Source organism: Geotrypetes seraphini, chromosome 5, assembly GCF_902459505.1.
Source record: "Geotrypetes seraphini chromosome 5, aGeoSer1.1, whole genome shotgun sequence".
Classification (NCBI taxonomy): Eukaryota; Metazoa; Chordata; class Amphibia; order Gymnophiona; family Dermophiidae; genus Geotrypetes; species Geotrypetes seraphini.
In genome coordinates this window covers 48,660,852-48,676,493 of record NC_047088.1, presented here as the reverse complement: position 1 = coordinate 48,676,493, position 15,642 = coordinate 48,660,852, and the positions used below count along the sequence as shown (strand labels likewise).

The window sequence follows — 15,642 nt, the reverse complement described above, 5'->3', positions numbered from 1 at the left end:
CCCTGCAGGTTTTTTCAGCCTAAATGAATGACCCTGCATTTCTTAGCATTAAATCTTAGCTGCCAAATTTCAGTCCATTTTTCCAAGCTTCACTAGGTCCTTCCTCATGTAATTCACGCCATCAAAGGTGTCTACTCTATTGTAGATTTTGGTATCATCGTAAAGAGGCAAACTTTACCCAACAGCCCTTTAGCAATATCGCTTACATAAATATTAAAATGAACAGGATCAAGAACTGAACCTTGAGGCACACCACAGGTAACAGACTTTTCCTCAGAGAGATTTCCAATGACCACTATCCTCTATCGTCTTCCACTCAACCAGTTCCTAACCCAGTCTGTCACTTTAGGGCCCATCCCGAGGACACTCAATTTATTTATTAGATGCCTGTATGGAACACTGTCAAATCTAAATAAACCACATCTAGCACACTCCCTCTTATCCAACCCTCTGGTCACCCAGTCAAATAAATTGATCAGATTTATCTGACAAGACCTGCCTCTAGTAAATCCATATTGCCATGGGTCCTGTAATCCACAGGATTCCAAAAACATCATTATTCTCTGTTTTTCCATCAATTTACTTACCACAGAAGTCAGACTTACCAGCCTGTAGTCTCCTATTTCCACTTTTGTGGAGAAAGACCACATCTGCCCTTCTCCAGTCCTCCAGTACCACTCCTGATTCCAGAGAAGCATTGAAAAGATCAGTCAGCAGAGCTGCCAGAATTTGCCTAAGTTCCTTCAGTACCCTCAAATGTGCTCTATTGCTTTGTCTACCTTTAGTTTAGCTAGCTTCTCACGAACACAACCCTCTTAAAATCAATCAGGGTCTAACTCACCTCCATCCCTACTTGCATTTGTCTTCTGCGGCCCCACTTTTGGCGCTTCAGCTGTGCACACAGAACAGAAATTTGTTAAGCAAGTCAGCCTTATCTTTATCAGCTTCTACATATTTCTTCCCTTTACCTTTGAATCTCACAATGCCACTTTTGCACTTCTTCATATCACTAATATACCTAAAAATGGTCTTGTCACCGCTCCCAAGGGGCAGTAAAAGGTCTTGTCCCCATTCTCGCGGGGCGGTGAAAGATCTTGTCCCCATTCCTGCGGTAAACCAGTTGCAAATGTCTCCATTTCTGCAAATTTACTGCGATGACCACGGTTTACCGCAATAAATGGTCCCTGTGTCATTCTCTAATTATAGCCTATCTTCCTCTTTCTGCGATCTTTTGTAGTTTATGACAGCTAACCTCTTTTTCCATACCTTTTCAGCTACTACTTCTAAAAACCAAAGCGGCCTTCTTTCTTGCTTCTTGGTTTTACTTACTTTCCTTACAAAATGGTTTGTTGCTCTTACAGTAGCTCCTTTCAGTTTTGCTGACTGTTTTCCTACTTCATATCACCCTCTCTTCTCTAAAGTACGTATTCAGGTCTTCAAGTGTTCCATTATAGAACCCATACCCGTATGCGGTTGGTAATGCCACATACGGATATGCCGTTTGGGGAGGCTAAAGTGGACGGGATTAGAGTGAGAGTGCCAACATTGATGTCAGCAATAAATGGGACAGTGGGGCACTTTAAAACATAGCAAGGACTCCTTCATTCTGTGTCTTGTGCAGCTGTACTAGCTCTCACCCCACCCCTGCCATTACTTGTTATTAATGATAATATGCACACTGAATACATTCTAAGAATTATGTAACAAAATAAATTAAGAAAATAAATAGAACCACAACAAGGAAAAACCGACTGTCATAACATTCTTCTGTTGGAAATACAAACAGTAGTGTTCAGCAGCACTATAAGAAAGAAATCTTATGGTTAATGGAGATCGTAATATGATTTGCCTATGGGCTCCTTTTACTAAGATGCACTAGCGGTATTAGCACGCGCTACAACACAAACACCTCCATAGAGCTTGCTTTAATATTTTCCGTGTAGCGCGGGGCTAGTGTGTATGGCATTGTAGCGCGCACTAAAAATGCTAGCGCACCTTAGTAAAAAGTGCTCTATGTTTTTTGGTGGGTTGCCAAACGGCCAATGGACTTAAGATCTGTTTGCCTTTAGTTTACCATTGAGTTACCATTGAGGGCTAATTCGTTTCTATCGCTAGTACATAAGCTACACAAACTCTGCATGACAATTGGTCTATAATAAATATTTACCAGTGCACAAAACCATGCATAAAAAGATTTAATGCAATGGTAACATCACTTTGGATATATTCCAGTTATTCTTGATAAAGCCATATTTTCAACAAACTATTCATGTTAACCCTTTCAGGACCATAAGGATCGTAGGCCAATTTTTGTGGTTTTGACGACATTTTTATGGTAAAAAGGGCTTGCAGAAGCCAAAAAATTGATTTTTTTTGTGAAATATCATTATTTTTATTTAAAAAAATCACACTTCTGGCTTATGGACAGTGTGGCAAGTGAATCTTCTCGTCAATCTAGCAACGACGCTAATGAATGAATGTCGGAACCAGTTTGTTTACATAAAGGCAGTATCATATGGAATCCGTACATATCAAATTTAGAACTGTAGACTATCCCAATCAAAATTTATAAGATTTTAAAGTTATGGGACAAATATGTCCCTTGGTCCTGAAAGGGTTAAACTGTACCTGCTATTCACTGCCTTGAGTGAAATTGCTTCATAAAAGGTGGTTAATAAAGCCCAATAAATAAATAAAATCATTTATACAGTGCGACACATACGCCAAGGATCAGTTTGCTCATGCTTGAATCTAAGAAATAGTGAAAATAAATGGACATTTCTCTTAAATACCAACCTGTGCTGGAGGTATCTGCATGGGATTATTATCCAAAATAATTACTTGAAGGTGACGTAGCTTTCTATAACAGACAGGAATCTCAGTAATTTTATTACATGAAAAATCCAATTTTACCAACGGAAGTGCAGCTAATTCTATTAAATAAAACAAAATAAGAAGTTATAATGTTTTATAACATTTGAATGCTTATTTAGAATGGTAACAATGCAAATATCTTACCCTCTGGCAACATCTGAAGATGATTTCTTCTTATATTTAATTCCCTAAGCGAGTGCAGTTTTCCTATCTGATGCGGAAGAACCTGAAGTTCATTGCAACTAACATCCTAAGTAAAACAAAAAGGAATGAAAAAAGTTTAACAAAAGTTGTTTGAAATCATTTTTTCCTTCTAAAACAAAATTAAAATACTAGAATGCATCACTAGGTATTTTCAGTTTTTATATTTTCCTTGTCCACTGGACCTATGTGCACTACTGCTAACGATAAACAAGACTAGGAGCTTCAAAGAAACACAGCCCTTCCTAACCAACCTCTTCCATCAGTCTTTCCTACCCAATCTCAAGCTTTCATGACTTAAAAAAAACCATATCAATGGTAATCTTTAGGATAATAAAGTATAATCATCTTTGAAGGTTGCAATTTAATTTAAAAGTCCACCAAAAATATGATGACCAGAGGCCTGCAAAGTCTTGAAACATCTGATCTGTTAGTCCTTTAAACAAGTAATCCGCTTGAGCTAAGCGCTTTGTTTTCCCCAAAACAGGTCAGCTTCAGGTAGAATTGTCAAAGCTGCAAACTATTTTTCTGCACCAAGCACTACAATAGGTGACAAGATGATGATTATTGGAGGGAGGGGGAAGGGTTGGGATAACAGGAAGAAGGAAAAGAGACTGAAGGAGTAGAGACAAAGATCCAGCAACAAAATAGAGACGATTACACATAATTGGGAAAGTAGAGGGAGGGACAGAGAATGAGCTACATTACAGGAGGATGTGTACACACATCAGGAAGGAGATGAATTCATCTGTATTCTCACTACCACCCCACTTTCAACAACAAATAATTATTTGGTTGGGATGAGAAAACAAGTGGCAGGAGTATGTGGCAAGTCCATTTTATTCCTAGATTAATTTTTCAAACCTTATGGTTTCACTAAAGGCAGGTCTTCTCAGACAAATCTGATCAATTTCTTTGACTGAGTGACCAGAGAGTTGTATAGAGAAAGAGTGCTAGATGTGGTGAAAATTTAGCAATGCTTTTGAAAATGTTCCACACAGGTGTCTAATAAATAAACCAAGTACCCTCGGTATGGGTCCCAAAACAACAAATTTTTGCAATTCTGCTCCAGATTCCATATGCATTTTCTCTGATAACTCTCACCAGGAAAGCAAAGAGAGATCTATGTCCAGCATTCCCCATTTGGAGGAAATCTGATGTTAGATGGTTGTGCTGAGAGACCATTTGTGAGGCTGAAGGAGTCTGCTCAGTTTGTCTTCTGTGAGCCGATAACCCCATTTTCCATTAAGGAAAAGGCTGAGGAAGAAGTCCCTAGCTGGGAAAGAGGAAGAGAAGTAATAAATTATCTCTCATCCTCAAAAGTAATCCCCTTCCAAACCCAAATAAAAGGAAGATCTCAGTGGGGATTGTGGCCCAAAGTCACAAAAGGGTATAAAGACAGTATAGTTTTTACCAGAAAGACTCTAGGTCCCATAGTAAAAGGAGAGAATGAAATTATTTGCCTGTGAAGCCACATCAATCTCCAAAGGGTGAAGATGAATCAATCTTCTTTAGGGAACAAAATGAAATGCTACAGAATCAACAAGTAGCAGAGGATGAACCCATGGAAGTAGGTGGGGAATGGGCAGAAAAGAAGAGAGAGCCGGTGCTAAAAACATCCGAGAGAGGAAAAAGGCAGAGCTGGAAGTATATAACAAGCTGAACCTATGGAGATAACAGAGCCAGACGAAGAAGTAGGAAGTTGGCCTAGACAGCCTGAGGGAGGTGAGCCAGAAAACCTTCTTGTGGATTTTGAGTAAACTCATTTAATGAGCAGAGAGTATGTTTCTGGGGAAAATATTTGCAGCTTCTGTTTTGTTTTTTTGAGCCGTGCTAGAGGGCAATAGAATGTCGGGAAAGCAGATATGCAAGAGCTGGGCTTCACATACTATATAGAGAGGTTTGGGGGGGGGGAAGTTGGAACTGTTAAAACTTTAAGAAAATTCAGCTACCAGGGAAAAATGTGGGAGGTCCTGATTATCACAGGAGTATGGGTGTTCTCTCTTCCAATATATCACTCAAGTCAAAACCCTATATGGAACCAGACACACACTCTATAACATTACTAGGCCTCAATTAAATACAATCGTTCACACACAAAATTAGAAAGCAAGAAAAAAGCAAAATAAAAGAAGTGGAGAAAATGCCTCAGTTCTGCTTCATCTGGCAAAAAAAACTCCACTTCATAAAGATAACCACTCGTACATGTGAACAAAAATAGAAAAAAAGGCACTATAGTAGCCTGCAGATGATGTCAAACAGCACGCTGGGGCACCCAGCCCCCAATTCGTGATATTGTGGATACGTGAGTTCTTCAACACTACGGACCTAAGTATTGCACAGGAGGCAGTCAAAAAATAGAAACAACTTAGCTGCTAATGGCATCCAGGAACATCTCAGACCAAACTAACTCCAGGACCCTGCAGCTGATAAACCGGACAGGGAACCCTCCGTTTCGCTTTGTCTTGCTGCGTCAGGGGTATCAGTTCCACTGCTTCACCTGCAAACTTTCCAAACCCACCGTGCTCCTCAGGTTCTCACTCCACTACTGGCGCAAAGAAACGCCGCAGTAACGCGCTGAAATCCTCTCAAAGGCTTCACCCCACAATGCCATTCACCAATCAGAATCTCTCAGAATTTCTCATGAACCAAAAAAAGCCGCCCACTCAATCTGGGCATTTAGTCCATCAGGTTGAACCGATTGCAGTATGTAAATCCATCTTTGCTCCTTCTGCTGGAGTAGACATCTCCAGTCTCCCCAGCGGTTATAGAGTGGGTTCCATATAGGGTTTTGACTTGAGTGATATATTGGTATTTACAGACCCTGATCCCGAAGTAAATTGTTCTCTCTTCCCCCATTTCAGTTTACCTCAATGGAATGGGTGAATAAAGTTAAAGGTAGCACAAAGTTTTCATGGAATAGTACAGTGTTTTTAGGTTTTTTTAGCTGTGGAGAAAATAAAAACCTGCTGTTTATATGGCAGAAGCTAAGGCTCAAGAAACTGCCAGTGTTAGAACCTACCTGGGGATTACATAGAAACATGACGGCAGATAAAGGTCAAATCGCCCATCTAGTTTGCTCATCCGCAGTAACCATTATCTTTCTCTCTCTGAGAGATCCCATGTGCCTATCCCAAGCCATCTTGAATTCAGACACAGTCTCTGTTTCCACCACTTCTTCTGGGAGACTGTTCCATGCATCTACCACCCTTTCTGTAAAAAAGTATTTCTTCAGATTACTCCGGAGCCTATGCTCTCTCATAGCAGAGTTTCCTTTCAAATGAGACTCGACTCACGCGCATTTATATTACGTAGGTATTAAACATCTCTATCATATCTCCCTTCTCCCACCTTTCCTCCAAAGTATACAGATTGAGATCTTTAAGTCTGTCCCCATACGCCTTATCACGAAGACCACCATTTTAGTAGCCTTCCTCTGGACTAACTCCATCACTTTTATATCTTTTTGAAGGTGCGGCCTCCAGAACTGGCCACCTTAAGATCATCACATAAAAGATCATCACATACAATCAAACCCAAGTCCCGCTCTTCTATCGTGCACATAAGTTCTTCACCGTTCCCTCTAGTTTCTGCAACCCAAATGCATTTCTTAGTATTAAATTTTAGCTGCCAAATTTCAGACCATTCTTCAAGATTTGCCAGGTCTTTCTTCATGTTATTCACACCATCCTGGGTGTCCACTCTATTGCAAATTTTGGTATCATCCGCAAAGAGGCAAATCTTACCCTTGAGGCACACAGTGGTAACATTCCTTTCCTCAGAGGAATCTCCATTTATCACTAGCCTGTCACCTTCCACTCAACCAGTTTTTGACCCAGTCCATCACTTTGGGACCCATTCTGAGGGCACTCAGTTTATTTGACGTCTGTGTGGAACAGTCAAAAGCTTTGCTAAAATCTAAATATACCACATCTAGCACACTCCCTCTATATCCAATTCTCTGGTCACCCAGTCAAAGAAATTGATCAGATTTGTCTGATAAGACCTACCTCTAGTGAATCCATGTTGCCTCCAGTCCTCTAATCCATAGGATTCCAGGAACTTCACCATTCTCTGTTTTAAAAGTGTTTCTATTAATTTGCTTACCACAGAAGTCAGACTTACTGGCCTGTAATTTCCTATGTCTTCCTTACTTCCTTTTTTTTTGGAGAGGGACCACATCTGCCTTTCTCCAATCCTACGGTACCACTCCCAACTCTGGAGACTCATTGACAAGATCAGTCAGCGGAGCCACCAGAACTTCCCTAAGTTCCTTCAGCACCCTCGATGTACACCATCCAGCCCCATCACTTTGTCTACCTTTATTTTAGCTAGCTCCTCACAAACACAACCCTCTACTACTCCTCCATCCCTATTCATGTTTGTCTTCTGTGGTCCCACTCCTGGCGCTTCAACCATGAACACAGAACAGAAATATTTGTTAAGCAATTCAGCCTTTTCTTTATCAGCTTATACATATTTCCTCTCTTCACCTTTGAGTCTCACAATGCTACTTTTGCACTTCTTCCTATCACTAATATATCTAAAAAATGTTGTCTCCCTGATTTACCGTGTCAGCTATTTTTTCTTCCAATTGCATTTTTGCTTTCCTGACTAGACGACCAGCCTCTTTTAACTTTTCCAGATATTTTTGCCTGACTTCCTCTTTCTGTGATCTTTTGTAATTGAAAGCTAACCTCTTATTCCTTACCTTCTCAGCTACTACTTTTGAGAACCAAAGTGGCCTCTTTTCCTCTTTTACTTACTTGCCTCACAAAAAGGTTTGTCGTTCTTACAATTACTCCTTTCAGTTTTGCCCACTGAATTTCTATTCCTTCCAGAAGTTCTTATCCATATAATTCTCTACCGTCGACACCATGTGTCTGAGAAGGCGTAACATTCAATGTTTGGAAGTGTGTTGAAAGGTGGAGATTGTTTGACACAGATGAATGAGATGGATACTCAGGGTTAAGCTTTTCTACCAAAGCAGAGAGTAGACAAAGAGAGCTCCTATTAACTTCAGCATCTAAGGGTGCAGATGTGATTTTTGCTAATTGATGGAAAACCTAAGCAGCTCCAGTAGACGATTCCCTGAGTTATTTTCTCCCTTAAATGTATATTTTCCTCTACAAATATATTGTAACTTTTCCCCTCTACCCCCTTGTTTCATGTGTGTTAACCCAGTATGTTTGTTTTTTTTTTTTTAGTTTAAATGTTAATGTATTTGTATTTATATTTTACCTGAATTGTACATCGCTTAGGTATCTAATAAGCGATTTATCAAGCACTAATAAAACTTGGAAACTTGGATTTGCTGAGTTGATGGCATGCAGAGCTGTTTGCAATGATGAAGCCTAATCAACCAGTTGTCTAAGTAAGGAAATGCATGAAAACTCATGTGCGAAGGGTTGCCAGCACTACCACTAAGCACTTCGGTCCAGATTCTCCATAGGGTGCCACTATCAGGAGCTGCATAAAAAGCAGTCACCGCTTAACAATCACGCAATGGCGCCCTATAGAGAATAGCGCTTTTGTGAAAGATGGATGCCGGAAATGCAGGCCAGGGTTTTCTGGTGCCTATCTATGCCATGAATTGTGCCTAAATAGGCACTTTGCAGCACCTAACTCCACTTCTAGCATTAGCCACAACCATAGTAGCATTAAGTGCTTACATAGACACAATTCCAGCACCTTTTATTTAAGCACCGGTAGGCACTTTATTTTTACCATTGTCACCATTTTAAACAGTACTCAATTAACTTAGGCACCAGTACAGTGCTTACTAGTGCCTAAGTTTCAGCACCATTTATAGAATATCCCCCTACATGAAGACACGAGGGGCCAAAGCCAGTCTGAAGGGCAAGACTTTGTATTGGAAAATGAGATCCAATGTAGTAGAACATATATGCGACTGTAAGCCTCTTCGAGATCTAGAGAGCAAAGTCAATCATCTTTTTCCAGTAGGAGTAGAACATAAAAACATAAGAAATGCCTCCACTGGGTCAGACCTGTGGTCCATCGTGCCCAGCAGTCCACTTACGCGGCGGCCCAACAGGTCCAGGACCTGTGCAGTAATCCTCTATCTATACCCCTCTATCCCCTTTTCCAGCAGGAAATTGTCCAATCCTTTCTTGAACCCCAGTACCGTACTCTGCCCTATTACGCCCTCTGGAAGCGCATTCCAGGTGTCCACCACACGCTGGGTAAAGAAGAACTTCCTAGTATTTGTTTTGAATCTGTCCCCTTTCAACTTTTCCCTCTTGTTCTTTTATTATTTGAAAGTTTGAAGAATCTGTCCCTCTCTACTCTCTCTATGCCCTTCATGATCTTGCAAGTCTCTATCATATCCCCTCTAAGTCTCCTCTTCTCCAGGGAAAAGAGTCCCAGTTTCTCCAATCTCTCAGCGTATGAAAGGTTTCCATCCCTTTTATTAGACGTGTCGCTCTCCTCTGAACCCTCTCAAGTAACGCCATATCCTTCTTAAGGTACGGCGACCAATATTGGACACAGTATTCCAGATGCGGACACACCATAGCCCGATACAATGGCAGGATAACTTCTTTCGTTCTGGTACTAATACCCTTCTTGATTATACCTAGCATTCTATTCGTTCTCTTAGCGGCCGCTGTGCACTGGTCTCAGGGAGACCATACAAAACTTCTTCAACAAGTATTTGTTTAGGCCCTTGCACAGGGTCGTTGAGCAGCAGGCTTAAAAACTGACTAACGCCATTTGATGTTATAGTAGTATGTCTGGATGGATGAGGCAGAATATCTTCAAGATGATTAAGACTGAGAGGTTTGTGATTTGCAAAAAGTGGTCATAGTATCAGTGTGTTTTTAATCTTCCTCAATTTTAACCGCAAACCGATCGTCACCCTTACAAGGTGTTCTTGAACTGAAGTTTCCAGATCAGAGACTAAGCCAGATCAAGTAGTGCATTCCAACAGCCACTGCAGATGTTCGTGAAGAAACATCAAATATATCAAAAGTTCCTCTAGCCATATACTTTCTCGTAATGAACAAATTCTTACATATTGTTGAAACTGTTTTAGATTGTCTGGAGGGAGGAATTCCTCAAACTTTGACAGTCGTTTAAGTAAAGATTTAAAATAAACAGACATGTAGAACATGTAGAATCCATAATTCTACTAATGAGCAAAGATGATTGGAAAATGCATTTGCCAAAAGAGTCAATGTCCTGGTTTCTCTCCCTGAAGGAGAGTAAGATCATTTGAGGGTAGATTCCACAACTATTGAATGATGTTGAAGTTAAAATTATGTCAAAGCTTAGGCACTTTTGAATTCTATACATTGTGTCTATCTTTTTAAGATCTACCTGAACCGGCAGGGGATTCTCCCAGTTCTTAAATAAAGTTTCTTTCATGACCCTATGCAAGGGTACTTTAATGCATTCGTTTGGTAGCACCTCAAAGTCAAGGAGTTCAAAAAATTCAGAGTGATGTTCCTCCTCTGTTTCTATTTTGATGGGCAAAGTCTGACCCATCTGACTCACAAAGCCGGTAAAAGATATATCCTCTGGAGGAGACTTGTGCTACTGAGGAGAAGAGGAAGGATCAGAAGGTATTCCATAGGATTCTTCTACTGAGTATAAAATTTTGCAAGATAATAAATTTCCTCGACTAGTTGGAACTGGATCCACATAGTCACACGAGCTAAAAACAGAATTGTCTGATAAATATAGGGAACAAGTATGGCTCTCAATACATAAAGCTTTAAAGTCTACTGCTATGACCCAATATATATATTTTGTTATACATAAAGCCATATGGACTCCATACAAATTGAGTAAAATCAAAATTAATGAATCAAATACATGCTGGTCCTGTGGTAAAGATACAGGTACTTTAGTTCACTTACGTACTTTTCCAATGTGAGCATTTACAGTACTTTTGGAAACAAGTTTGGGAGACCATTTGTTTGTTTGTTAACATTCAAAAACAACTAACCAAAAATGTTATTCTGTTGGGCAGAATAGGTCTAAAGGCCCCAATCACAGATGAACTGGCTAAATTATTGTGAATTTTACTAAATTTATCAATAAAAACAATTCTTAGCCATTGGAAAGATTTTATATGGATTGAATATATTACTTGGTGGAATTTTGTATGTCTTATAGCTAAATTTGAAAGGGCTTTTGCTGAAAAAAGAGGTAGTTTGCACACATATCAAAAGATATGGAAACCTCTCATAAAATATGATTAGCAGATTTATTTTATTGAAATTTATTAATGTACACCCATGCTGTTAGTTATATGTTGATTATTGCTATTATCCATTGGTATTTGCTAGTGTGCTACCTATATCTGTGCTTTGTTTTAATTGTGTTAATCAATATATATATATATTTTTTTTTTTTTTTTATTTATTTATTTTCTGATCAAGTTTTCAGGTTTTATTAAAAATTTAATTAATCGCCTAAACAAAGTTTCAAGGCGATGAACAATAAAATACAACCAATAGGTTTTATTTTTGCAAAAGCCAACATTTAGGGACTTACTAAACAATGACTAAAGACTTACTGGTACAATGAGGTAATAAAGGGAAGAACTACAATATAATAATAGGAAAGAACATAAAAGGGAAAGAACAAAAGTAAAGGGAGCAAATAATGTCTAAAATTCTGCTAAAAGAAGGAGTTAAAAGTTAAGTCATAAGTCATCCTGAAAAGGATGTTCAAGTATTAAAAGTATCTCTGAATAAAAAAGTTTTTAATTTAGATTTGAACCAATCCAATGATGTATTATATAACTGTTATTGTATAGGACGATTGTTGGTTCCTATGTATAATGTAATCTGTTATGGTTTGATTGTATCTATAACTAAAAAAAAAAAAGAGTTCTAGAAAATTTATGTATAGCAGACTTTCATACTACAACCAGGTTCCTTGAGTATGTTTGGAATCTCAGTGGGATTCGTACCCAATGTGGAGGATCTGTTAAAATTGACTTACATTTCAATAGTGCAAAACAGGACACCTATGGAGAAGTTGGGTTCACACCAACACAATAGTGTGGCTCATTCCAAGAATGACATGTGGTAAATACATGCTGGAATTCTTTAAAACCAAGTAAACCTTATACTTCACATCCTTTTTGTTGTCATTTATTTTTAATAAACAGGTAAGTTGGATCTGCCACACATGAATTCATTTAACATAACTGCAGAATGAATGAGGTTGTTCTGGAAGGGGGCAGGAAAACAAACCAAGATGATTCTTCTATTACCATAAGCAGAACTGGAGTTGAGGCCTTTTGAGGCTGAATAGGCAGCTGCTTGCTATTAACTCATAACCCCCATTTGCTTGTAAATGGGGGTTATGAGTTAATGCCTGGAAAACTCCTTAACCCCTATGTATCTCTTGAATGTTTTACTATATAGCACTGTGTATATCTAGAAACTATAGAAATGATTGCACTGTGTATATCTAGAAGCTATATACGGTAAATGATTAGAAGTAGTAATAAAACTGAAGCTCAGATATTGGACTTGGTGGACCTACAAAAGATATGCTTGGATTTGGACTGATCCTTTCCTGACTAGATTTCTTTTCCAGTTATTTAGTTTATATGTTATACTCGTATAAATTTTTAATGAATTATAACCTGCATTGACTTGATATGCTCACAATCTATGCTCTGAATTCCCTGCAGAGCTGACAGTGGGTCATCTTTTGTGACCCATGACCCACATAACCTATCACACCTTTGCCTCATGATCCATACCCATGACAGAGTGCATTTCCCTGGCTCCAGATGCAGTATCAGCAGATAAGGCTATAACTGACAAATACAGGCCTTTTACTAATTAGCATTGCATTAACTGCCAAATTAGTTCTAATTGTGACAGCAATAGTGCAAGTTTGCTTCTTGTTTTATTTTTATTATTTACTTTTTATGATTACTTTATGCAATTTCCATTCATTCATAAATGGCAGAAAAGACATGTATCACAATTGTAATGGTCACAGTATTACTACCTGCAAATTGTGTACCGTGTGACTGAAATAACAAAGACTATTATATAATACTGTCTGCCTGAGCCAGTCATTGTTCCAAAATCATTTGATTAGCTTTTTTTATTCCTCAAATGTTTCAGGATGCATGCTATTGCACTGTGATGTAGTTATGTACCGCGTACTAAGTATGCTGAAGTATCTCTCACATTTGGCTGAAGATGCTGAAATTACAAAGAGTCATTTAGTGATATCTGATAACAACGGAAACATCTTGCAGTGGAGACCCCACCACTTCATTGGGTCAAAGTGAGGTTGAGGTGGGTTTGCTTCTCTCTCATAATCTCTCATTTCATTGTCAACTCTCTGTTCCAGTGTGCACCTGGATACTTGGCTCATGTTCCTGGCACTTTATGTACACAATAAACTCAAGATGCATAAGGATAACAATATTTTTCAAACACTTAGAAAAAGTCTGTGATGCACATTTATCTGCTATTTTTTCTCCAGTCTGCAAATCAAAACAAAAGTGACTGAAAATGTGCATCGTCTCTGAACTTATGCACCATGTGAATGGATCAACCTTCAGCTTATTGCTTAAAGGTTCCAGTGGTGCGCTCAAGTTGACATCTTTAACATATTCTGCAGAAGCCAAGGCTGCTTCAGTAACATCATCGGCAGTTAAGTCAGTCGAATCAATGGCTAGCATGTGAAGGGAGAACTGTATTTGTTCAAAGAACTCTTGGAGATTCTTTAGGTTTTTCACAAAAATAAATCCTCACAAAATCGGATCAAAATATGCTGCCACATGGTTAATCTGCTCCAGTAGGTTAATGCTGCTAGAAATTCTTTTTTCATCACAGATTAATCACGTCACTATCGGAACTCTACAGTTGCCAAGCTGCTTGAAGAGTATAATAAGCAGGAAATGAATTTTGCAAAGGAGGAAAATTAGCATATTCAAGAATATTGAATAATGGAGGAAACATGTCCATGAAGGACAACTCAAGCAATTCACACAGGCTGCCCAACCAAAAATCTGCTCACCCCTTGTGGTTTCAACCAATCTCAACATTTTTCAGCATTCAGCTTTGCTGTCCGCATTTTCTTTCAGAATAGAACCATTTTGAATTGCATTATACAAACTGTCTGATGTCCATGATTGAGATGATTTACAGTTATTCTTAGACATCTTGCCTGATATTTCACTACTCTTACAAACAGGGCTGGATTGCCCAGGCCCACCCAATCTCAGCTCAGACCGCCAATCAGATTCCTACCTGACCAGTCCTGCAGCTTTAAAATGTATCAAAGGAACCTTTACTTCTAGTCTATGTGAGTATTTGGGAGATGGTTTACACTTTGTTGTAAGAACCTCCAAGCGGTTTTGCACCTATTTTGGCACTGCTCCTTTGTGGCTGGGCTTTCGAAGCCATAGTCCAGGAAGGTAGATCAAATTTTAGCTGAAGATGTCCTCTTTTCATTTTCATGCAAACAGATGCCTCTTTTCTGCTTCATAAAGATTTCAGATCCAGTTCAGAAAGTTTGGGTTTATGAAGACATCAGTTCACAATGATATAATCATCTTGGTTATACTCAAAGCTTAGACAGATTAACATTTGGAGTGGGTATCAGATCTCTGGGTCTTTGTCCTACTGGTCTTGGACATTTACTAACACATAAAAAGATTAAAAAAAGAAAATCAATAACCAAACACAATTAACCTTTTCTTTCATTTTTATTTAGGAAATAGATACTATACTTACCTTTACTATCAAAATATGTAGTTCCCTCTCCACCATTCTCTCTCTTTTCAACCTGATATCATGCTTCTCTCTCAAAATTATTTTTAATATAAATGTAAACTGTTTAGATGTTTTATCAATGCGGTATATCAAACATTAAATAAATTTGAACAGCTTTGTTTTTAAGTCTGTTTAGCAGAGCACAAAAACAAACCATAATTGAGCAGTTGAGGAGAGTGGGGCGGGCCACACATGCTTTGAAAGTAACCACTCAGTTCTAAACTTTACCAGAACTATTCCATCCTGGAGACACTGCCCACTCAATCTGCCTGCTTGTCAATGGAAAATTTAACTTCCATAATTAAATTCTATTGATTTCTTCTACATTACTGGCAGACTGTTTAAAAATTAATTTATGTCCATATTCCTGAACACATTAACTATATAGACTGGATTACAGCAGTGAAATCAATAATCCCTAACTGGTTCTGAAATCAAAGCAGTATAAATCCTGGTATCTTTGAAAGTTAAGGCAACAAAATTTTAACAAGCTCACCGATAGTGCTAATGCTGTTGGGTTTTTGTTGTTTTTTTAACTTTACCACAGCATAAATATATTTTTCAAGCACTTCAACTGAAGATTTCTTAGAGCAATACTATTACTCAACCAAGTAATCAAATGCAGCAGGCATTTTCAAAAGGTTCTTTGTGCTTGAATTTAAATCAATACACTTCAAGGTTCACAAAGACATCATCTTCCACAATAAAGATTACCCTTAAACATTTACAGTTAGCTAATGTCTTTGCCAAAATGTGCAGGAGCCACAAATTACAATATCAGATATCA

The 15,642-nt window shown here is 38.5% G+C and overlaps 1 protein-coding gene across 5 annotated transcripts in view; it reads right to left on the bottom strand.

Annotated features, from left to right (window-relative positions):
* LRCH2 (leucine rich repeats and calponin homology domain containing 2) overlaps window positions 1-15,642 on the bottom strand; it is a 198,935-nt gene that overhangs the window by 119,017 nt on the left and 64,276 nt on the right. For all 5 annotated transcript variants that reach the window (XM_033944408.1, XM_033944409.1, XM_033944410.1 and 2 more), the window contains exons 4-5: window positions 3,019-3,124; window positions 2,797-2,933 (exon numbers count right to left, since the gene is read on the bottom strand). In XM_033944408.1, the coding sequence (XP_033800299.1) occupies window positions 2,797-2,933; window positions 3,019-3,124 (243 nt within the window). The remainder of the gene's footprint in view (window positions 1-2,796; window positions 2,934-3,018; window positions 3,125-15,642) is intronic.